The sequence below is a fragment of the Phyllosticta capitalensis genome (assembly GCF_038381095.1).
Source record: "Phyllosticta capitalensis strain CBS 128856 chromosome Unknown BKA78scaffold_8, whole genome shotgun sequence".
Taxonomy (NCBI): domain Eukaryota; kingdom Fungi; phylum Ascomycota; class Dothideomycetes; order Botryosphaeriales; family Phyllostictaceae; genus Phyllosticta; species Phyllosticta capitalensis.
This window is the reverse complement of record NW_027117446.1, coordinates 1,476,209-1,496,773: the sequence shown is the minus strand read 5'-3', so window position 1 is coordinate 1,496,773 and position 20,565 is coordinate 1,476,209. Positions and strand designations below refer to the sequence as shown.

The window sequence follows — 20,565 nt, the reverse complement described above, 5'->3', positions numbered from 1 at the left end:
GCTTGAAGGTTGAGGTTGTCTTCTTTGGGCTCTCCGGACTCTCATCATGATGCTGATTTTATAATATGCATCAGGAAGACTTTCACGAGTTGTATGCCTTGTCCGTTTCGATCGTCGCGGAAATGTGGGCGTCGCAAATCCGGTGGCGCCTGCCTTTACTCCGCATTTACACCCACAATTGCGTGCGGGATTACCCGCCCCCACACGGCGCCCCGGAATCTGGGGAACTGTGGCCCACAGCAACCCTCAGTCCCGACGACAGACAGCTGGTTAAGTAGTTTTCGAAAAAATGAGGGCGCAGCAATTGCAAATCTCCCTCCACTGGTCCACCACCTCCACCTTTTGGCCAGCCAAATCACAAGGCCAAGCACAAGCCCTTACGACGTCTCGACCACCGGCGACACCCAGCAAGATTCAGCCACGATGCCAGTCCCCGTCCAGGTGGCGTACAAGCCCATAGATAAGCCAAAGGTTGGCGTCAACAACTACCAAGGCTTCCACCCCGGCAAGAGCGAGGTGCTCCCCAAGGGCTGGAACGGCTACGACGCGCGGCCGCTGGAGAGCGACATCAGGGTGGACCACGACGTCGAAATCGTCGTCCGCGATGGCTGCTCTCTGTATGTCGACGTGTACCGGCCCGCTGACGCCCAGACCAAGGTCCCGGCTATCCTTGGTTGGTCATGTTACGGCAAGAAGTACTCGGCGCTGTCGATGCTCCCCATGACCGTGTGGCATTGCTGCGTAAAGCGGGAAGAGCTTAGCGGACTGGAGAAGTTCGAAGGCCTCGATCCGTTGCGCTGGTGTCCAAAGGGTTATGCCATTGTGAGCGTCGACACAAGAGGCACTGGCAACAGCGACGGCCAAATCCCAGTCATGGGATCTCAAGATGCCGAGGATGGGTACGATGTTGTTGAGGCCATAGCTGCCATGGACTGGTGCAACGGCGCAGTAGGCCTCGCCGGAAATTCAGCCCTGGCCATCTCTCAATGGTTTACGGCAGCGCTGAATCCGCCATCGCTCAAAGCAATCGCTCCGTGGGAAGGTGCGGGAGATTTGTTCAGAGAGCAATTCTGCCGCGGAGGCGTATTCACCATGAGCAACTTTGACCTCATCACCAAGGAAATCATCAAGGGCAACTCTGGCGTGGAGGACTTTGCAGAAATGTACCGGCGCTCGCCAACCGCAAATGCCTACTGGAACGACAAGCGCGTCGACATGACCAAAATCAAATGCCCTGCCTTCATCCTCGGCTCGGACGTGTCGTCGCTGCACACCATGGGCTCCATCCGCGCCTGGCTGGAGATTCCGCACGACAAGAAGTGGATCAAGTGGGGCAGCAAGCAGGAGTGGTTTGAGCTCTACTCCGTCCCGCACTCCAACGAGGAGCTTGCAGTGTTTTTCGACCGCTACCTCAAGGGAGAAGAGAATGGCTGGGAGAAGACGCCAAAGGTGCGGTGGTCGAATTTGCAGTTTGGGGACCGGCCTGCCATCGAAGACATTGTCTTGGAAGACTACCCTGTGCCGAACACCGAGTACAAAGAATTCTTCCTGGCGGACGGAAAACTCCAGCCAAATGCCCCCACAGAGGAGTCGATCCAAAATTACAACTCTGAAAAATTCGGCAGCATCGTTGAATTCGACTTCACCTTCCCAGAAAAGACGCGCCTGCTCGGTCTGCCCAAGGCCATCCTCTACATGTCGTGCAAAGAAAAAGACGACCTGTGCGTCTACGTCATCATCCGCAAAAAAGACCGCGACGGCAAGACGCTCATGCACCTCAATTTCCCCGTCGAAGCCACGCCCGTCAACTGCATCGACGAAATCCCCGAAAAGCAGCGCGCCAGCCTCAACCTGCACCAGGGGAGCGTGGGCATCCTTCGCGCCTCGCACCGCGCCATTGACGAGACGAAGAGCATTCACCCGCAGTTCCCCTTCCACCCTCACGAGAAGGAGGAGAAGATTCCACCGGGTGAGATTGTGAGGCTGGAAATTGGCATTTGGAACGTCAGCGTCGACTTTGATGCCGGCGAGACTGTTAGTGTGCAGGTAAGTTTGCGAAATCGATTCACGTGGTCTTTTTGGATGTTTGCTGATGTGATTGCAGGTTGGAGGGCAGTACCCCAGCATCGCCGAGTACAAGTCGTATTCTGCGCCCAGGCCTGAATATGAGAAGAATAAGGGGTTCCATTTGATTCACTCGGGTCCTGAGCACCCGAGCAAAGTCGTTCTTCCTGTTGTGCCTATTGCTTCTTCATAGGATGGGAGATCAATATCTTCAGGACAGTAGGAGCTCGAAGACTTCCCATCTATGCGTTCTTGGCAAGAAGAAGCCTCGGAGTTGGCAATTTTCTTTCGTCAGCCACTGTGGTTGTGTCGCGTTGGTGCAAATGGTCAATAGACTCGCTACGGATACTCTGTCTTGCGGCTTCCCAGATTCCATGGCCTTCAATTCAAGTTTCGGCTCACGCAGTTGCTCGAATGCTCCCTGTTCAATTCCTCGGGAGCGCCCAAATGCCTCCTCTTCTGCTTTCAGGCGTTGAGTGCTCCTACGCCTTGGTGACTTGAATTTTCCAACTCTACAAATTCTTGGAATTGCCACAAATCGTGGCAATACGCCTCCGTTCTTGAGTGGACCCGGCCTAGAACTGCCAGATTCGGGTGTGGAGAAAGCGACTACCCGAAGGGGTTAATCACTTTGCGGGTGAGAAGCCACCTTACTCGCGGCAAACCAATACCTCGACTGCCCACAACTGCCCACAGATCCACCGCCGCACACCCGTCCAGCCACCCGCAAATCATATGACGGGTAATACGCTGAGCGATGTTTCGTGAGACCGTACCGAAGTGGATGCGTGGGTGGACGCTACGCTCACTGCAGAGCAACTCCGGCAACATGGCATCTGTCGTGCTGCAGATATATTCAAGCACCGCACACCATCCCGCAACAAAGCCAACTTCATGAACATCCTCCGACCGGTCTCAATTGTTTAATCAAACACCGACGACGACGACTGCTTGTCAAGAAGCAAACATGTCCAAGCTCGAGGACGACGCCAAACTCGGCCATGTCGAACACCGCGAAGTGGTCAACGACCAGCTTGGAACGCTGCAAGAACCCGTCTCCGACATTACGGGGACGGTCAAGCTTGCTGAGGAGTCGGATACCTATCTGATTCCTGCGCCCAGCGCAGACCCTCGCGGTTTGATTGCCCAACCAGCGTGCTGTCCCCCTTGTCTAATCAAGCCTGATCATGTCGAAAAACAGATCCGTTGAACATGTCTCCATGGCGGAAGCTGATGTTTGTAGCATTGGTTTCAATTTGTAAGTCGTCCACTCAGGAGTGCTCGAGTTGCTCGACTGACCCCATGATAGTCTCCTCGCTTGGTCTCAGTCTCGTCTCGGGGCTTGGAGGGCTCCTCACCTTTTACATTCCCGCATACACTGCCGAGGGTGCTACCTACGCTGATATCACGGCGTTGATGACGTATCCCTCCATGTTCATGGGTATTGGAAACATCATCTCCATGCCTTTGGCTCTGGCAATTGGTCGTCGTCCGGTGTTCCTCGCTTCGACCCTTCTCTTGGTCGTGTCCGCTATCCTCTGCGGATTTGCGGACACGTACAAGTGGCATTACGGCGCGCGCCTGGTTCTCGGTCTGGCTGCGGGACAGAGCGAGGCTTTGGTGCCGTTGATGGTTCAGGTATGAGAACTTCCCACCACAGTGCGCAACGAAAAGACTTTGTCATCATGCAATCCACGAAATTCACGCCTGTACTGATGAAGACAGGAAATCCACTTCCTGCATGAGCGCAGTCTGATGCTCATGGTGCAAAGCGCCAGTCAGACGATTCTCAGCGCAGTCCTGATCCTATGCGCATCCCCAATTGCGGGCGCCATCACTCCACGATACTGGTACATCCTCGGTGCAGGCATTGCGGCACTTCAGGGGATTCTCTCCATATTCTTCGTCCCCGAGTCGAGGTACTCGCGGCCCCTGAGCGCATACCAGGGCGAGTCGAGCGGCGTTCAGTACGGTTCCGGAAATAGAGAAGAGGCCGACAAGGCGGCTTGGACGCCGGTGACCAAGGCGACCAGACCCGAGCTCGACTTTGTCAACTTTGAGCCCCGGACTGTGTATTCTGACATGAGGCTTTTTGTTGGCAAGGCGGACTGGATGGAGGCTTGGTACACTTTGAAGGTGAGCTGGATACGATGACCCCGTGTGATATCACTTGCTTACGCTTTGCAGAGTATGGTCCAATGTCTCTGCTTTCCAAATGTGATGTGGGCATTCTGCTTGAACGGGCTCACCATTGGAGTCAATGTAGCGATTGGCACGACTTACGGGGCCGTAATCGAAGCACCTCCGTACAATTGGTCATCAGATTCCGCGAGCTACGTAAACGCCGGCCAGATTGTGACAGCCCTCGTCGCTCTCCCCCTGCTGGGAACCGGCTCGGACAAAATCATCAAGTGGCGGGCGAGGAAGAACGACGGAATCCACGAGCCAGAGAACCGACTTTTGCCACTTGTCTTGCCAATCCTCGTCGGCGTCCTTTCTGCCGTCATTTACGGAGAAGCTTGCCAGCATCCAGAAAAATACCACTGGTTCGCGCTCGTCTTCGCCAACGCCGGATACTACTTTTGCTTTGTGGGTGGCAACATTGCCGCCATCACTTATCTCCTCGATTCTTATCCGGCAAGGGGTGGTCCAATGCTGGTCATCATCTGCGCCCTGCGCGGATTTGTTAGCTTTGGCGTCAGTTTCGGTGTGGCCGACTTCATTGAGAGTTCTGGCTACGACGGATCTTTCGGCACATATGGTGGCTTGACTGGTCTCTTTGGTCTGCTCGGGATTGTGGTTTTCTTCACTGGCAAGCGGATTCGTGCCTTCACGGGCCGTTGGACGCGGAGTCACGATCCTACGAAGCCTACCATGACGCATTGAAGCGCCACTTTGGGCCGCAAAAAGTCAACTCCAAGGCAGAGCAGCAGGTGCTTGGATGCTCCCTGAGGCTGTCCATCTACGAGCTCAATATCTAAGCAATGGGGTGGTACGGCACTTTGATACTCCTTATACCTACATTCCGACATGGTCATTTGAATACTACCAGTGCATCGCGCGATTTGAGCACTCGACCTTAGTGTTGAAATCTCCTCTCGTCACATTGCGGCTCGAATGGGGCCGATGAAGCGGAGTGCCCTTCTTGCGGGATGTGGGCCCGCACCGAAGCTTTTTCGGAAGGGGCGTTACGAATGATGGAAACGACATTCAAATTGCGCTACATTTTGCAAATCAAGTTGTTCAAGCCAGCTCAATTGCTCCTCACCTGCACTCCGCAAAACCTGCAGACCATGACCTCCCGTCCACGCACGGAGTGATCATCGTCATGCGCCGCCTCGCCCTCCGCCGTCGACAAGTCAAAGCTTCGCATTTACAAATGCCCTCGGCGAAATATCCAAGCGAAGCAAACCAGCTGCGTCGTCTTTCTGCTTACGTTTACCCCGCATTTCCACAGACCCTGAGGCGAGAGAGAGCGAGAGGGGCCTTGTCGAAGAATTAAGCATCCCCACACTCCCCCACATCTTTAAAGTGGTGCCCCCCGCAGTCCCCGTTTCCAGGTTTCGTTGCCAAAGGAGCGGCTCAACCACCACATGCATTTCTGTCCGCACTGCAATCGGTCCTATGAGCGCGCAGACCATCTAAGCAGGCATGTGACTTCTCGTAAGTCGTTCGCTCCCCTTTTGCTCCAGCCAATCAGCTGACTGGGATTGTTAAGACCAGAATTCGAGGATATTCAAGTGTTCGGAATGCTCCAAGGGGTTCAATCGGAGGTGCGTCGAATCTGACTTTGACTGCGTGGGGTGGTTTGGTTGCTGATGGTTGGATGTAGGGATATTTTGAAGAGACACGAAGCCGCGCACGAGCGAAATGATCTCGAGGGCAAGCCGGAAGCCAAGAGACGAGTTGGTCGAGCGACCAGAGCTTGCGAGGCGTGTGCCCAGTCGAAAGCAAAGTGTGATGAAGAGAGACCGTGCAAGGTATTCTTTTCCTTTACCGCGTTGGATCAGGAGGCTGCAAGAGATGTGTCCCCTCCAAGACGCGTGTCAACCGTTCGGACATGGCAGAATTCAATTCTACAAATTACCAAGTCCGAGGGGACGACTTCGGGGAACATTCGAGCTCCCCGCCGTGGAGTTGGCATTTCTTTCGCGGCCTGACTGTACACCGTGTATCCGCGAATGTTTCGGAACTAGCTGACTAGCATCCAGCGTTGCAAAACGCATTCTGAAGCTTGCGTAGACAGGCCGCCAATTTCAATGCGATCGAGCAAAGGGTCAAACGGGAGACAACGTCGCCTGCCCAGCATTGCGTCGACGAGCGACGCTACAGGCAGGCGCGGCAGCGTTGCAGAGTTCGACGACCAGACGAACAGCACCGGCGAAACCGCCTTGATCAGCGACACTGACTTCACTGCCATTGGAAGCAGCCTAGTCGACGGTATCGAGAACCTAAATCCAGTTGAACAGAACACAGCAAGTATGGAGCACGACTTTGATCTCCCTTCGGTGCAAGTTCCCTATGACCTCCTTGACTTTATGAATCAGACAGACTACTTGATCGAGAATATTGACACGCTCGATTTTGATCTTGGACTCGAAGACTTTCCGGTGTTTGACGTTTCGGATCCCAAGGAGGTGTCGGCTGCAGATCCAGGGGTTGCGGGCGTCGAAAACCAAGGTACGAACAAGTCCAGGTTTGAAGTTTTCAAGCGGACGCCATGGTATGTCAAGTGCTCCCCAGCTGTACAACTTTCGAGATGGACAGGAGTAATGATCGCCTTAGGTTCTGGAACCCGTCTTCGAATCAAAGCACATTCAGCGACCATGTCCAAATCCCGCTCGACGAACATGGCGTCAACGTGGCCTCGTCGCCACACTGGCCGTACTCGGTGGAGCTATACATTCAAGACAAGCTTGACCAGCAGGCCCGAGACCGAATCTTCCAGCTCGTGACGCGAACAGTCGGCTCCAAAGTTTCGATCCCTTCCTTCCCGTCTGCGCACTTCCTCGACATTCTGGTCAAGAATGGCATTGCAAAGAAGATTGAGACGGACGCTTGGATACACCCTCACACGTTTTGCGCGAGAACGACGCGAACCGAGCTCCTCGTTGCTCTCGCGGCGGCTGGATGCGTCTGCTTTGGCATCATGTCGGTGGGGAAAACAGGGGGCGTCCTGCAAGAGATAACCAGGGTGGCTTTGAACAATCTTGTATGTAGATAACTCCTAGGGCGACGTGAACTGACCCGTGTAGGTCGAAAGCGACAACAGCGTCCTCCGCGACTTGCAGTACTTGCAAGCTTACATGATTTGGATTGACATTGGGATCTTTTGTGGGCGCAAGAGACCCATGGAGATCGCTGAGAGTGATCTGCAGCCCCTGTGCACAGTAAGTCGAAAAGACACCCCATGCTGCTTGTTCAAAAGCTGACGGACTAGGCGTTGCGCAAAGCAGGCGCATTTAATGTGTCGTTCTACACCCGAATCACTCCAAGCGCGAGCGATAGCGACGAAGTGTTAGAGCAAAAGTGGCGGAATTGGGTCAAACAAGAGTCTTACAAACGGCAAGTGTGCTTCCGAAATAGCGTGGGATATTCTGACGTCTTGAAGCCTCGTCTATCACCTCTTCCAACACGACATGAACGTGACGTGGGCCATGAACCGCAACCCAATCACCTCCTACTCGGAGCTCTCCGTGCCGCTACCGGCTGCCAGGGAAATATGGCTCGCGCCATCGCCGTCGGCTTGGAGAGCAGCCCATCTCGCGGCGATCCGTGGACCGGGCCCGATTCACAACTCGCTGAGGGATCTCTTGACGAAGCCAGACAGAATAAACTTGTTGCCTGGAGACGCCGACCAAACCCTCTCTCTTTCGGTGTTTGTCGCAGGAATCGCGGCGTTGGTGTGGGACCACCGAAAGCAGGTGTCCATCACGGAAGACGCTGCCGGTGATGACGATCCCAAAGCTCACCTCTGGATACAAAGCCGGCGACAAGACCTGTACCAAATGCTCCAAAACGCACAATCAATCAACCCCTCCCTACCCGCCGTACAAGCCCTCTTCTCCGAATTCCTCATGATGAACCTACACGTGTCACTCGAAGACGTGCAACGGTTCGCGGGCAAATTCGGCGAAGACGAAGCACAGCGCTCGCACGTCGGGCTGGACAGGTGGAGCAAGCAGCGGCAGGCCAGGACGGCCATCTGGCACGCGGGCCAGGTGCTGCGCGCCGCACGCAACGTGCCGCCGTACCAGCTGCGCGGCTTCGACTCCATCGCCACCTACTACGCCACGCTGACCATCTGGGTCTTTGGCGTGCTGCACTGCAGCGCGAGGAAGCGCAACCACCCGCTGTCTGACTCGAATGACGATGCGTTCGGCACTTGCTCCGCCACGCAAATGCTAGATGGCGCTGCCTGTCCCATCCATCTCGATGGTCCGAGCAGCCAGGACACGATCGCGTTTGTAGCTTGCAATCGCGGACGCGCTACGCTCAGGCTGCTGGATCACCCTTTGGACGTCATTGGCACCTCGCACGACATTATGGATTTGCCGAGGGTCATGGATGTGGGCATTCAGGTCCTCGAGGGAAACTATCCCGACTCGAGCAAGGACGACCTGCCGCCTTTGATCTTGAGTCTGAGGAAGTTGATGCAGGATTTGGGCAACTTGCCTTCTTGACGCCGGTGGCATGAATTTCTGGTGCTGAGTAAGGATGTAAGGAGATGGGGAGCATCCAGGCTCCTGACATCTTCAAGATACCCCTCAGATGATGGTAGACCTGTAATGAAGGAATACCAGGAATGGACTGATAAGTCTCAGCTCAGACAAGCTTGTGCTTTGGCAGCATTCTGTGTACGCGTAGCTGCAAGGAGAGGTGACATCCGGAGGTTGCTCCATCACCCAAAGATGCAAAACGTAAAAAAGAATACCACCGCTGAGAATCGAACTCAGGAGCAATGTCACTAAGGCATATCCAATACAACCAATGACTGGATTTATGTAATGGCACGTCCCATGTGATCACTGTGTGCTACCAGTGCACCAGTGGCTGTTTGTATGAATGAACACCTGAGACTTTGACATATTAGAACGAGTGTCGGTTCCTCTCATACTCGCTGCCACAATGCTGCTGCAGCCAGTCTGGTCCTTTTTGACTTCCAAGCGCCTGCTCATTTGCGCATCACAGCAATGTCCCTGCAACCTGACACTAATTGTGGCAAGAAAGGCGTGGACTCCTCACAGTCTCTTGAATGTGCAAGTCCTTAAGGCAGGAAGCATGTGTTTATAAAATTACCATTTGTCGTGGCCCTCTGCAATCAGCCCTGAAATGTCGGGAATCAAACGCAAGCAACAGCATGTTTGATCCATGGATTATCCGAATACAAAATATGAAGCCCTCGATAGTGGGCGTAGGGAGCAGCTCTTATACGGTGGACAGCATTCCTCGATCAGAGCAGATGGCGATTCACTCGTTCACTCGGTGGTCAGTCAGCAAGCAAAACAGGAGGAAGGGGTGGGAGAGGGGAAGAGCAGCAAAAAAAGGCAAAACAGTTCTGGCGGGAAGCAGTCAAGGAGCGATAGCCAGTAAGCAACAGCAGCAAAAAAGGAGCAGTAAAGTTTTGTCAGAGCAGCAAGCAAAAGAGGAGGGGAGAAAAGAAGGACAGAAGGCAAAACGGTTCGGGGGATGGGGTGCAAGCCCCACCCCCCTAATCTGCTTTCCCCCTTTGAGGGAAATCGAACACGCAACCCCCGGGAGCCGGGCTGCACCGCTTATATACAACACTTCTTTTACAACTAGGCCATGCAGCCCAGTCCCGGGGGTTCGTGGAAGGAAGGTGGCGCTTTCAAAATATAAAGTAGAGATTGACACTGAGTATGGGATGGGAATGTATTAGACTGTTGGCAGGCTGCCAGCGCAAGGGGTTGTAGAAGAGACCCAGCTCAAGGACGAAAGGCGCTTGCTTGATTCCTGTGGCTAGCGTTCTACGCGCTCAAGTGTCTACGTCTTAGCCGGCGTGATACTTGAACACTCCCTGTACACAAAGATCTCGACTTGGTAATTCGAATGCTCAGCGTTTGTCTGCCAGTCTTTCGTCGCCAAACGTGAAGGTTGACGTTTATTTCTCGGGCCATGCTGGAATCGCGGGCCTGATCACTCATATTGACCCCCTTCAAGAGCCACCAACCTCCTGCTGTACGCCAGCAGCCCGCTGCCAATCTTTGGCGCCATTGTACGTGCAATTGTAGTCCATAAACTCCGTTGTAGTCCTGTACAAAAACTGTCAGCATGTAACAAGCCCACCTCACCACACACAACTTACAGCGTCACCTTCGACCTGCCCTCTGCTCCCTGTGCAGTTGCCGGCTTTGCCGCATTGCGAGAATACTCCTGGATCAGACATGCGCGCTCGTATCGACAGCGAACAACATCTGCAACCCTGCGCTCCACCGCCTCGGCGCCGGTTCTGGAGCCGACGTCTTCGAAGAAGGCGCCCAACGCTTCGGCATCTTCGACTGACTGGCTGGCACCTTGGCCTTGGGTCGGGAGCATTGCATGACTGGCGTCGCCAATCAGGATGACACGACCACGGTGCCATCGCTCCAGGGGATCGAGGTCGCGGAGCTGCCAGAGGCCAATGGCGGGCGAATGTTGAAAGATGGACGTGACCCACCGGGGGAAAACGTCAAAGGCCTTCTCGACCTCGTCCAACGAAGCCTCCGTGTTCCACGTGGTTTTGGACGTGTCGACATCGAGCGTCTTGTCGGGAACAAGAGCGACGATGGCGTAGTCCTCTGTGCCCCGGCAGGGTCCCATGACCAAGCGTCGGTCGTGGCCCATCATCATCGAGGTGAAGGGCTCGGCGGGGTTGATTTTGGTGGCGAATTCGCTTCCCTGGAGCTTCTCGATTGGCATCATCAGTCGGTAGGCCGACACGCCGGTGGGGATGGCGTTCTGGATCTTGCCGAGGACGGCTGTTCGCAGCTTGCTGTGGATGCCGTCTGCCCCGACGACGAGATCGCCGGAAACGCTGGTGCCGTCTGACAGAAAGACGATTCCGGCTTCGCAGTCGGCGTCGATGACGCGTGAGGAGAGACGCAGCTCTGCTGGCTTCCCTGGCAAGTCTGACGAGGTTGCTGCTGCTTTCAGCATCGAGTGCAAGTCCTGGCGGTGGTAGATGACGCGGTCCTGAAATTGGTTAGGATACTTCTCCTCTTTGAATTTCAACACAAATAAGCTGCTATAGAAATTTAGAACAAGGATTGGTAGCAAATATCGTGGCACAAAAAAAGGGGTGAGTGACCACATAGACATGGAAAGCATCCATCTTTCAAAATGTGCTGACAGGTAGCGTTGAAGTCTTCGGCAGATACAGGAATACAACATAGCAGCCATCTGTGTAGATTCCAGAGAGCGTTCAAACACCTCAACGCGAAGATACAGGGACCAGTCGTGGTTGTGTGTGCCACGACTTTAGCTACTCAGCCTCGGAGGGTTCGGGGCATTGAGAACATTCAAGCGCGTAGCCTATGCGAAGAAGTACCGAAGTCCCCAAATGACATGGTACGGCGCATTCGAAATCATATAACGCGACATTGTCGCAAACAAAAAAGATCGGCAAACTCACAGCACCATACTCCCGCTTCTTGACAAGCGGAATGTCCTTCACCAGCTGCCCATCGATCGAGTAGATGCGAAACCCATGATCGACGACCTTCTTCGACGACGGTATCCTGTCTCCTAGGCCCCAACTGTTCTCCAAAATCTTGGAAGCGTTGGGTTGGAGAGAGATGGCGGCCCCGACTTCTCTCAGCAAGCTGGATTGTTCCAGAATCAGGATTTCTCTGTTTGGGCCGCGCAATGCTATTGCCTAGATTGGGGCATCAATACTCGCGCTTGGGGAGTCTTCGTACATACTTACTGCGCAAAGGCCGGCGATTCCTCCTCCTACAATGACGATGCGGAACGCGTCCGGCGAGGTCTTGGAATCATTCATCGTCATGCCGAAAAGCGAGGAACAGAAAATCGATCAGATGGCAGGTGATACAAGGCACAACAGGCGCAAGTAAATGGACGCTCCGGCCGCGACTTTCCCGTCGACTCGTGGTCGTGTCCACCATCCCAAAGGATGGACGTGCCCGCAATACCGAGCGGCAGCCCGGAAACACATCGACTCTCCCCCACAATTCCGGAGAAGCGTCTGGGCACGACCAGGCCCCATGATAGGTCCAGCATGGTCTTCAACGTTGTCTGTGGGATGGGTGGCGCCTTAATCATCGCATATATGTAGGCCGAAAGAAGAAGTGGAGTCTGGTTCAAGCAACTGCTCGCTCGAAGCAACCGGACACAAGTCGACCAGCACAACTCGTCTTTCAAGATGCAAGCTCAGGCGCCCGGCCCTAACCGAATTACCTGCTCAGAGGAGGATGTCAAGTGGGGAGACTTTCGTGACGACCTCTCTCGCGATGGTTTTGCCATTGTGAAGGGGGCTGTTCCCCGTGAGCGCGCCGACAAGATTGCGGATCAAATGTTTTCCTGGCTGGAGAGCTTGTAAGTTTCAGCAAGGACACACCGGGAGGTATCAGGAAACGGTTGCTAATGTGTTGTGCTCTTCACAGCAATCTGGGGTTCGATCGCAATGACCTCTCGACCGTTCATCACACGAAGCTGCCGATGATCACAGAAAAAGGCATGTGCCTCAACTACGCCGTGACGCACGAAGACTGGGCATGGGCCGTCCGCACCGAGCCAGGAGTCATCGAGACATTCGAAAAGGTCTACGACACTCCCGATCTCATTGTATCCTTCGACGCCGTCAACTTTGGCTTCCCAAACCGCAAGGACATTGAGCCAAACAAGCCATGGCCGCACCAAGACCAAGACCCAGAGAAGGGCGGGTTCCGATGCCTCCAGGGACTCGTCAATCTCCTCCCCAACGGCCCGGACGACGGAGGACTCATTGTGTGCAAAGGTGGACACCGCCTGAGCGAGAAATTCCATCGCGAAATGGCCTGGGAGGACCGCATTCCGGCCTGGACCAACGAGTGGTACGGGTTCACCGACAAGGGCATGCAGTGGCTCGAGGAGCACGGCTGCAAGTGGGAGAAGCTCTGCGCCGAGCCCGGCGACCTCTTGCTCTGGGACTCGCGAACGCCCCACTACAACCTCTCCTCGACAACAGATCAGCCCCGCTTCTGCATCTACACCTGTTACATGCCGGTGACTGAAGCGACCCAGGAGGATTTGCTGAGGAAGAGAGCCGCCTACGAGAAATGTGTCGGAACGACACATTGGCCGAACGCGAGGCATGTAGGCAGCAACGTTGCCAAGCGCAATGGCGTTGAGGATCCACACAACCGTCTGCGGCCTTTGAACGAGCCCGTGTTGGATGAGCGTGGATTGAGGCTCACAGGCATTCCGTACATTGCGGCTTGAGGGTCCAAAGGTCCAAAGTCAGATCGTGGGACGAGAATGAATGCTCCCGATGTGCTCACTCCGAGAAATTGTCGTCATCCAAGTGATGGCTATAAGGCTAGCAACAGTCGTTTCTGTCTTGAATGAACGTAACGAAGCCATCTATCATGCTGTGCTCTATGACGAAGGCGTTGAGATTGCGTAAAAGGGATGATTTTGGGTCTGTGTTGTGTAACAGGTCGGCGAATCGTGCATGCCATCAGCAGGTTTGGTGCGTTTGTGTCCATCACACAGCACCGTATGAGCGAGCGTTGGGATGCGCAGGCCTCACCGCTGGTTCATCCAATCGGACGAGAATGAAGAGATTGCTCATCGTGGGTTTCGAAAGTGTTGAAATCCACTTGATCAGAGTAGTCGGTCGAATGCTCGGTGGAGGCACGGTCAAGACCTGCAGTTCAAGAGCTTTCGGGACAAGAAGAGCCCGGTTGCCCCAAGGGGGCCGGTTCCAAGGTGATATTCCATTCCTACATCTTCCCGGACTGCTGTGCAAGAGTAGTTCGTCGCGAGACAGTCAGGGAGATGCTGCAGGTCATAGCAGACTGCATGACGTTCCGAGAAAATGTCAATGTCTGAGCGGGGAAGTTGACCAGAGCATACCACAAGCTCCGATACGGGAGAACCAGTGATACCGAGAGATATTGGTGCAACGTAGAGTCGCTGTGTAATTCGAGGTTGTTTGGTGATCAGTCCCAGGTCGGTTTGTCGTCTCGCGGTTCGGCGGACCGGGATCGGCAGATTTGCGCACGCACTGGCCCACGCTCACCGCCTTGGCCGCCGCCAAAAATTTCCAATTTGCCTGCCCAAGATTCCCTGTCGCGCGGCACACTTGCCCATGACTTTTCCCTCCACTACGACCTCGCCAGCCAACATGTTCGCCGTGCCCGGATGGAACCTCTCCGCGCCGCTCGCGACCGAGTCGGAAGCGCCTCCCGCCGCCAATGGCGCCAACAACGCAAAAAAGAGAAAAAGGAACAACGCGAAGAAGGGCGACGGCAACGCGGGCAACGTGACGGGTGAGAATGTCGCCGACATGTGGGCGCAGGTGGTGGAGGGCACCAAGAAGAGCGAGAAGGCCGCAGCGGGGCCAAACAAGGGAATGAAGAGCCAAAAGCAGGAGTTCAAGGCCATGATGAAGGCGGAGCAGCAGAAACAGCAGGAGCTGGAACGGCAGCAGAAGAAACAGGATGGTGACGGAGCCAAGCACAAGAGCAAGAAGCAGAGGCGAGAGTCAGAGTCGGACGCGAAGACTCCCAAAGCGCAGGATGGTCAGGAGGGAGAGAAGAAGGAAGACGCGCCTGTTGCAACGAGCAAAGAGCAACAACAAGCCTCGTCGAAACCAGAGCCCAAGGCTAAGAAGCAAAAGAACAAGAACAAGAACAAGCAGCAAAACAACAACGCCTCAGACTCGACCCCTACCACCGCTCCCTCCACCGCAATCACCGCCGCACCATCGCCGCTCCCTCCCGCCAACACCAAACTGACGCCCCTGCAAGCCAAGATGCGCGAGAAGCTCGTCTCGGCGCGCTTCCGGCACCTGAACCAAACGCTGTACACGACGCCGTCGGCGCACTCGCTGCAGCTGATCGAGGACGACCCGCAGATCTTCAACGAGTACCACGCCGGCTTCCGCGCGCAGGTCACGACGTGGCCGGAGAACCCGGTCGACACGTTTGTCGAGCTGGTCAAGAAACGGGGTGCTGTGCGTGACAGCCGCAAGAAGCCGCAGTGGAAGGGGAAGAATCAGGGGGGAGAAGGGGGCGATGACGACGATGACGACGACGAGGAACAACATCAAAAACAACAACAACTGAAACCACTCCCCCGCGACTTCCGCTCGCACGTCTGCACGCTCGCGGACCTCGGCTGCGGCGACGCCGTGCTCTCCTCCTCTCTCCAACCGTCCCTCCGCAAGCTCAAACTGGCCATCCACAGCTTCGACCTCGCCGCGCCCTCGCCGCTCATCACCAAAGCCGACATCGCCAACCTGCCGCTGGCGAGCGGCAGCGTCGACGTGGCCATCTTCTGCCTGGCGCTCATGGGCACCAACTGGCCCGACTTCATCGACGAGGCCTACCGCGTGCTGCGCTGGAAGGGCGAGCTGTGGGTCGCCGAGATCAAGTCGCGCTTCGGGCGCGTCGCGTCCGCCAAGGACAAGCAAAGGGTCGTCGACCACAGCGTCGGCAAGCGCCAGAAGAAGGGCGCGGCGGCTGCCGCCAATAAGAAGAAGGACGCTGAAAAAGAAGCCACCCAGAACGAAGCCGACCTGGCCGTCGAGGTCGACGGTGCAGACTCGGGGCGCGCTGAGACTGACGTGTCGGCGTTCGTCGACGCGCTGCGGGCCCGTGGCTTCGTGCTCGACGGCGAGCCGAGCCAGGCGGTCGATCTGCGCAACAAGATGTTTGTGCGCATGCAGTTTGTCAAGGCGGCGCCGCCGACCAAGGGGAAGAATGTGAGGAAGGATGGCGAAGAGGGGAGGAGGGATGGTGGCAAGGGTGGCGCGACGTGGAAGCCCAAGATGAAGAAGAGCTTCATTGAGGACGAAGGAGAGGATGCGGTGGATGAGGCTGGCTTGTTGAAGCCGTGCGTGTATAAGCTGCGGTAGTTGGAGTCTGTGTCTCAGAGCGCGCGGATAGGACGTCTTCCATGGCCGGACATAGCCCAAGGCTCTGATCAATCAAAGCACAAGACTCACATCAGCATCAACATCTAGCAGCTCCATCTCTTGAACTTTCAAAAATGGTAATTTGGTATGGGTCTAAGCCGCGGCTCGATAGTCTGTCTGGAGAATCGTTGATGAACAAGACAGCAAATGAGAAGAAAGCAAGAAAGAAGCATTGAGAGAGAAATTGTGAGCCGAAGCCCGCCTTGAGCGCCAAGCAATGATCTATGCCTCCCATCCATCCATCCGCCCATCCACCACCAGTCATTGATTCGTCTGTTTTTGATGGTGTAGTAGTAATTTCATTTCCCCTGTCAATCTTCCCCATCACATCATCTGAAAGAGGATGGCCGCCGCCTGTTCCACGTCGCCGTTGCAAGCCTCCAACGCATTGACGGCCTGCTGTTTCGAGACGCCCAACTCGGTGAGACGCTCAATATCCGCCGCCGCAAACTTGCTGGCCGGGGCGGGCTGCTGCGCCGGTGCTGCGTTAGACGACGGTCCGGCACCCGCTGCGCTCGAGCCGGCACCAGACGGGCCAGCGGCCGCCGAAGACGATGAACCGGCCGGCTTGACGGCTCCAGACTTTGCGCCGACCTCCATACCATTCGGGCCCGGGACTGTCGGCTCGTCCTCTTCGGCGAAGGAGTCTGGGATCTCAGATTCGGGGAGAAAGGGCACTTCGATGCCCTCGAAGCACAGGGCATTCTTTTCGAGGTCGATTTTTGCCTTGTAGCGCTTCAGCATGTCGAGGCCGAACAGGAGGTCGACGGCTTTGCCCTCCATGACGGTAAATGCGCACGGCATGACGGCGCCGCCGATTCTGATTTCGGTGTGGTGGACTCGTCCGAGGATTTTGGCCGTGCCGACGCCGCGGGCAATTCCCGAGAAGCGCTTGTCAATCAAGCGCATGATGTTGCAGGCCTCGGCGCATCCGGGTGACATGATGGTTGCTTGCGCGCCAGAATCGACGAGGGCCTTGATGCGGTGGCCATTGATTTCGCAGTTGATGTAAAGCATGCTGACGCGACCAAACACTGGAGAAAGCATGTTAGCTGACTGTCGTTCACCAAAGCGGCAATCTTATAGAAAAGGAAAACCCAACAAAGTGGGCGGCGTGAAACGACCATGATGCAATGTCCTGTTCGGGCATTCCTGGAGAAAACGACCATGTCTTGCTCCCCAGAACGGCTCGGGGAAGACGCAAAGATATGCACGTCTCCCATTCGGGCATCACGACCTTGCTGGTCCAGGTTTACGTCGAAGTTTGTGCGTGGAAGTGGTCCGATTTGTCAATCCCGGTAGACCGTTGCGCGAGGGGGGGGGAAAACTAGCACTTTTCTTGCAACCCTGGACCGTCTGCACAAGGTCTGGTTGCGCTGGCCAGATTGTGCAAGGAAGCGCAAACCAAGCTGCTCAACCTCGTGGACGGCTAGACCGGTGACCCCTTCTCTTCTGCGACACAAAAACGTTCGGACCAAGACACACGAAATAGGAAATCAAGCAATGGTGGTGATGTCGAAAATGGAAACAAGGGAATTCAACTTGCCTTCTGGGATGTGCTCGTACGCATGTTGCAGGTTCTCTAGGACGCGCTCCTGACGAATGATTTCCTCAATCTTGGCCTGAGCCTCAATGTCGAAGGGGTCCGCGTTGAGCAGCTCCAACTGCCTCTGATGCTCTCGCTGTTGCCTCTGCTCGTCCCTGCGTGCATTCATCCACTCCTCCCTCCAACGATTCGGATCGTTTATAGCGGCGGCCAGCTGGGGATTTCCTTCTTGTATTTGCCTCAGGGCATTCGGTTCGCCCAGAATGCGCAAGCGCATGGTTTCAATCTCGTCGGCGACGTTGCGTGGCATGGCGGCGCCCTGTGCCTGGGGAGTGCCAGTTCTTGGCTGGGATTGAGCAGCACGCTGAGGGCGCCTTATGAACATGGCCAACATGTCGCCATCGTTGAGGCCGGCTTCCTCGAGTGTCTTGGAGTCGCCAGTCAGGATGGAGCCGTTGAGATAGAATTGCTGGGCCTCGACGGGGAACTGTGTCTCGGACTGGACAAAGCTCTTGAGGTCTGAGATGGTCAGGCCGGGAGGCAGGTCAAGAGTCAGGATGTTTTGGTCGGCGGGGTCGTCTGGCGCGGTAATTGATATGGTTATACGCGGCCTATTGCAAGAGGAGAGTTAGCAAGAGGGGTTGCACAGGAGCAGAGGATGGTGGTGAGGTGGGAGTGGACTTACATCACTGACTCCTTGCCTGGTATGCAGGCGGAGCTCGAAGAGGATAGATGAGGGTGGTACACGGGAGGAGAGAGTGTTTATGGTTCCAAAGGGCCGTGTAGCAGTGCGCAGGTGAGAGTTTCGGGAATGTTTGGATGCAACGGTCTCGGGAGAGGTGGAGGGCGGAGTTGAGGTGATGGGGAGCGGCGGAGAGGATGGCGGAGGGGAGAGAGGGAGGGCCGTGGCGAGAAGGGGAGGCGAGGAGATGGACGGAAGAGTTGTGTTGGTGTTTGGATGTTGGTTGACAAAGCGAGAATGGAAGGACGTGGAGGGAGATGGTGCTGACGCAGTTGGTGCGGGTCGTGATGAATGGATGGCCAGGGCGGCGGCGGAGGGAGGCCGAGGGACATGGACTGCCTGAGGTACAGTACTCTGCTGCTCTGCTACTCTGGCGGGGCAAACACTGCGACGGCCACGACAGCAGCGAGCGTGCAGTGCAGTTTGCAGACTGCAGTTGGCAAAGATATTTTCAACCATCAATCAAATTCTACCATGCGTTGTGGTAGAGAGCACGGCATGGAGTAGCTGTAGCTAGAGTGCGGGCCCGCTGCGAGTGATCTCATACCTCCCCGTCCATCCAACATCCCAGCAGCCCCGCCACCACTGCCACCTAACAACAACAACAACTTCAACTTCACTTCGTCTTCCTTTTTACATCTCAGCCCGTCTCACCACATCCGCATCCGCCTGTCTGCCCTGTGCCTGCGCCTACCCGCATACAGCCTTGTTGCCGATTGCCGACCACCGACCACCGACCGCCACCGCGCCCTCGTCATCCGTCATCGTCATCGTCATGCCCCGCGACCTGGAAGAAGAACGCCGCCAAACCCTGGCTGGTATGCCCCCCCTCGTCAAGTCGCCCCCTTCGCTGGACCATGAAGACGCTCTCGACGAGCACCGCCACGGCCGCGATCCAAATGACTTGCATCCCATTACCGGCACTCTCAATCCCTCGTATCTCGACTCGTGCGTCGCCTTGGAGAACGCGACGTTTCCTCCAAATGAGCGCGGGGACGAAGCAAAGGTGCGTCTCTACAACTGCTTCCCCTGGTTTCTCGTGGGAATTTTCTTTCATTATTTCCATCTTTTTCCTATTTCTGTCCCCCATCTCCTCCACGTCACATGACAAGCATCCCCTAACACCATCCAGTTCCTCTACCGCCTGACCGTCTGCGGCGAGCTGTGCATGGGACTTTTCACGACATCCACCGCGCCCGACTCCAACGTCCCGACAACGAGCACCGCGCACATTGTTGAATCAGGCAGCCCGGAGCGCAAGGAGATCCTGCTCGCCCAGATTCTAGCCACCAAGACGCGCAACGAGCTGATCAGCGACGACGACATGAAGGTGCCGGCCGACTGGCGCGAGAAGCCGCACGACGCGACGCGCTCCCTCGGCCACCAGGAGGACGGCCGCACCGTCGCCATCCACTCGCTCGCCGTGCTGCCCGAGTACCAGAAGCGCGGCCTGGGCCGCACCCTCCTGCGCGCCTACATCCAGCGCATCCAGAACTCTGGCGTCGCCGACCGCATCTCCATCATCACGCACGACGCCCTCGTCCCCTTCTACGAGGACGCCGGCTTCACCAACCGCGGCCCCAGCAAGAACCAGCACGGCGGCGTCCAGTGGGTCGACATGGTTCTCGATTTCCCCGGCGGCGGCGGCGGCCTCGCCAAGCCGCTCACTGAGGACGACTAAGACGCTGCTCGCAAAAGAAGTTATTGTACAGTCTTGAAAATTCGCCTTCTCTTCTCTCCCGAGTTGTCTGATTTGGAAGCCCCTTTGTCATGTGACGAGAAAGAGCAACGTGTATCTATGGTTCAACTCTGTCATTAGCATCGGCGTAACGGGTCGGTTATAGTCATGTTGGATCTCGGGACGCGGCATAGTGGCCGTGCGCGCTTGTCTGGCTTTTGCAGAATGAAACGCAACATGCCCCGAGGCAACATACAAAATCGTAGCGGTTACGACAGCGTCCCGGCCAGTCTTTGAATGTTTCTGCGAATGCCTTGATGATTTTTATGCAAGTTTTGTTGCGCCGCACGGGAACGTCTTTCAGGCTTACATCTTGTACATCCAGCCATCAGATT

General features: G+C 55.9%; 9 protein-coding genes across 9 annotated transcripts; 6 read left to right on the top strand and 3 right to left on the bottom strand.

Moving 5' to 3' along the window:
* Nucleotides 1-423: 423 nt before the first annotated feature.
* Nucleotides 424-2,257, top strand: BKA78DRAFT_355047 (X-Pro dipeptidyl-peptidase C-terminal non-catalytic domain-containing protein; the record flags this gene model as incomplete). Its single annotated transcript, XM_066891835.1, has 2 exons — nucleotides 424-2,046; nucleotides 2,105-2,257. 2 exons carry the CDS (start codon nucleotides 424-426, stop codon nucleotides 2,255-2,257), a joined length of 1,776 nt encoding a protein of 591 aa, XP_066742102.1.
* A 774-nt stretch (nucleotides 2,258-3,031) lies between these two features.
* BKA78DRAFT_373884 (major facilitator superfamily domain-containing protein) lies at nucleotides 3,032-4,950 on the top strand (the record flags this gene model as incomplete). Its single annotated transcript, XM_066892778.1, has 5 exons — nucleotides 3,032-3,200; nucleotides 3,266-3,322; nucleotides 3,374-3,702; nucleotides 3,790-4,200; nucleotides 4,252-4,950. The coding sequence occupies 5 exons, from the start codon at nucleotides 3,032-3,034 to the stop codon at nucleotides 4,948-4,950; spliced, it is 1,665 nt and encodes a 554-aa protein (XP_066742101.1).
* Nucleotides 4,951-5,654: 704 nt separating this feature from the next.
* On the bottom strand, nucleotides 5,655-6,332 carry BKA78DRAFT_320754 (uncharacterized protein). The gene is made up of 2 exons (XM_066888971.1): nucleotides 6,276-6,332; nucleotides 5,655-6,044 (listed from the first exon to the last, which is right to left on the bottom strand). The coding sequence occupies exons 1-2, from the start codon at nucleotides 6,288-6,290 to the stop codon at nucleotides 5,778-5,780; spliced, it is 282 nt and encodes a 93-aa protein (XP_066742100.1). The 5' UTR covers nucleotides 6,291-6,332; the 3' UTR covers nucleotides 5,655-5,777.
* A 270-nt stretch (nucleotides 6,333-6,602) lies between these two features.
* On the top strand, nucleotides 6,603-8,800 carry BKA78DRAFT_286096 (uncharacterized protein; the record flags this gene model as incomplete). The annotated part of the gene is made up of 5 exons (XM_066885706.1): nucleotides 6,603-6,787; nucleotides 6,850-7,276; nucleotides 7,320-7,454; nucleotides 7,505-7,635; nucleotides 7,676-8,800. 5 exons carry the CDS (start codon nucleotides 6,603-6,605, stop codon nucleotides 8,745-8,747), a joined length of 1,950 nt encoding a protein of 649 aa, XP_066742099.1. The 3' UTR covers nucleotides 8,748-8,800.
* Nucleotides 8,801-10,102: 1,302 nt separating this feature from the next.
* On the bottom strand, nucleotides 10,103-12,368 carry BKA78DRAFT_178811 (2-polyprenyl-6-methoxyphenol hydroxylase). Its single transcript, XM_066883378.1, has 4 exons — nucleotides 11,990-12,368; nucleotides 11,696-11,938; nucleotides 10,391-11,256; nucleotides 10,103-10,337 (listed from the first exon to the last, which is right to left on the bottom strand). Exons 1-4 carry the CDS (start codon nucleotides 12,068-12,070, stop codon nucleotides 10,241-10,243), a joined length of 1,287 nt encoding a protein of 428 aa, XP_066742098.1. The 5' UTR covers nucleotides 12,071-12,368; the 3' UTR covers nucleotides 10,103-10,240.
* A 77-nt stretch (nucleotides 12,369-12,445) lies between these two features.
* BKA78DRAFT_254448 (uncharacterized protein) lies at nucleotides 12,446-13,503 on the top strand (the record flags this gene model as incomplete). Its single annotated transcript, XM_066884903.1, has 2 exons — nucleotides 12,446-12,618; nucleotides 12,687-13,503. 2 exons carry the CDS (start codon nucleotides 12,446-12,448, stop codon nucleotides 13,501-13,503), a joined length of 990 nt encoding a protein of 329 aa, XP_066742097.1.
* Nucleotides 13,504-14,374: 871 nt separating this feature from the next.
* On the top strand, nucleotides 14,375-16,282 carry BKA78DRAFT_320747 (methyltransferase-domain-containing protein; the record flags this gene model as incomplete). Its single annotated transcript, XM_066888970.1, has 1 exon — nucleotides 14,375-16,282. A coding segment is annotated over one exon (1,677 nt), but the record flags the coding sequence as incomplete, so codon positions are not given.
* Nucleotides 16,283-17,475: 1,193 nt separating this feature from the next.
* BKA78DRAFT_178762 (uncharacterized protein) lies at nucleotides 17,476-18,593 on the bottom strand. The gene is made up of 2 exons (XM_066883377.1): nucleotides 18,436-18,593; nucleotides 17,476-18,361 (listed from the first exon to the last, which is right to left on the bottom strand). Coding segments are annotated over exons 1-2 (663 nt in total). The 5' UTR covers nucleotides 18,438-18,593; the 3' UTR covers nucleotides 17,476-17,700.
* A 719-nt stretch (nucleotides 18,594-19,312) lies between these two features.
* On the top strand, nucleotides 19,313-20,173 carry BKA78DRAFT_255111 (uncharacterized protein; the record flags this gene model as incomplete). The annotated part of the gene is made up of 2 exons (XM_066884967.1): nucleotides 19,313-19,498; nucleotides 19,625-20,173. 2 exons carry the CDS (start codon nucleotides 19,313-19,315, stop codon nucleotides 20,171-20,173), a joined length of 735 nt encoding a protein of 244 aa, XP_066742094.1.
* Nucleotides 20,174-20,565: the final 392 nt, after the last annotated feature.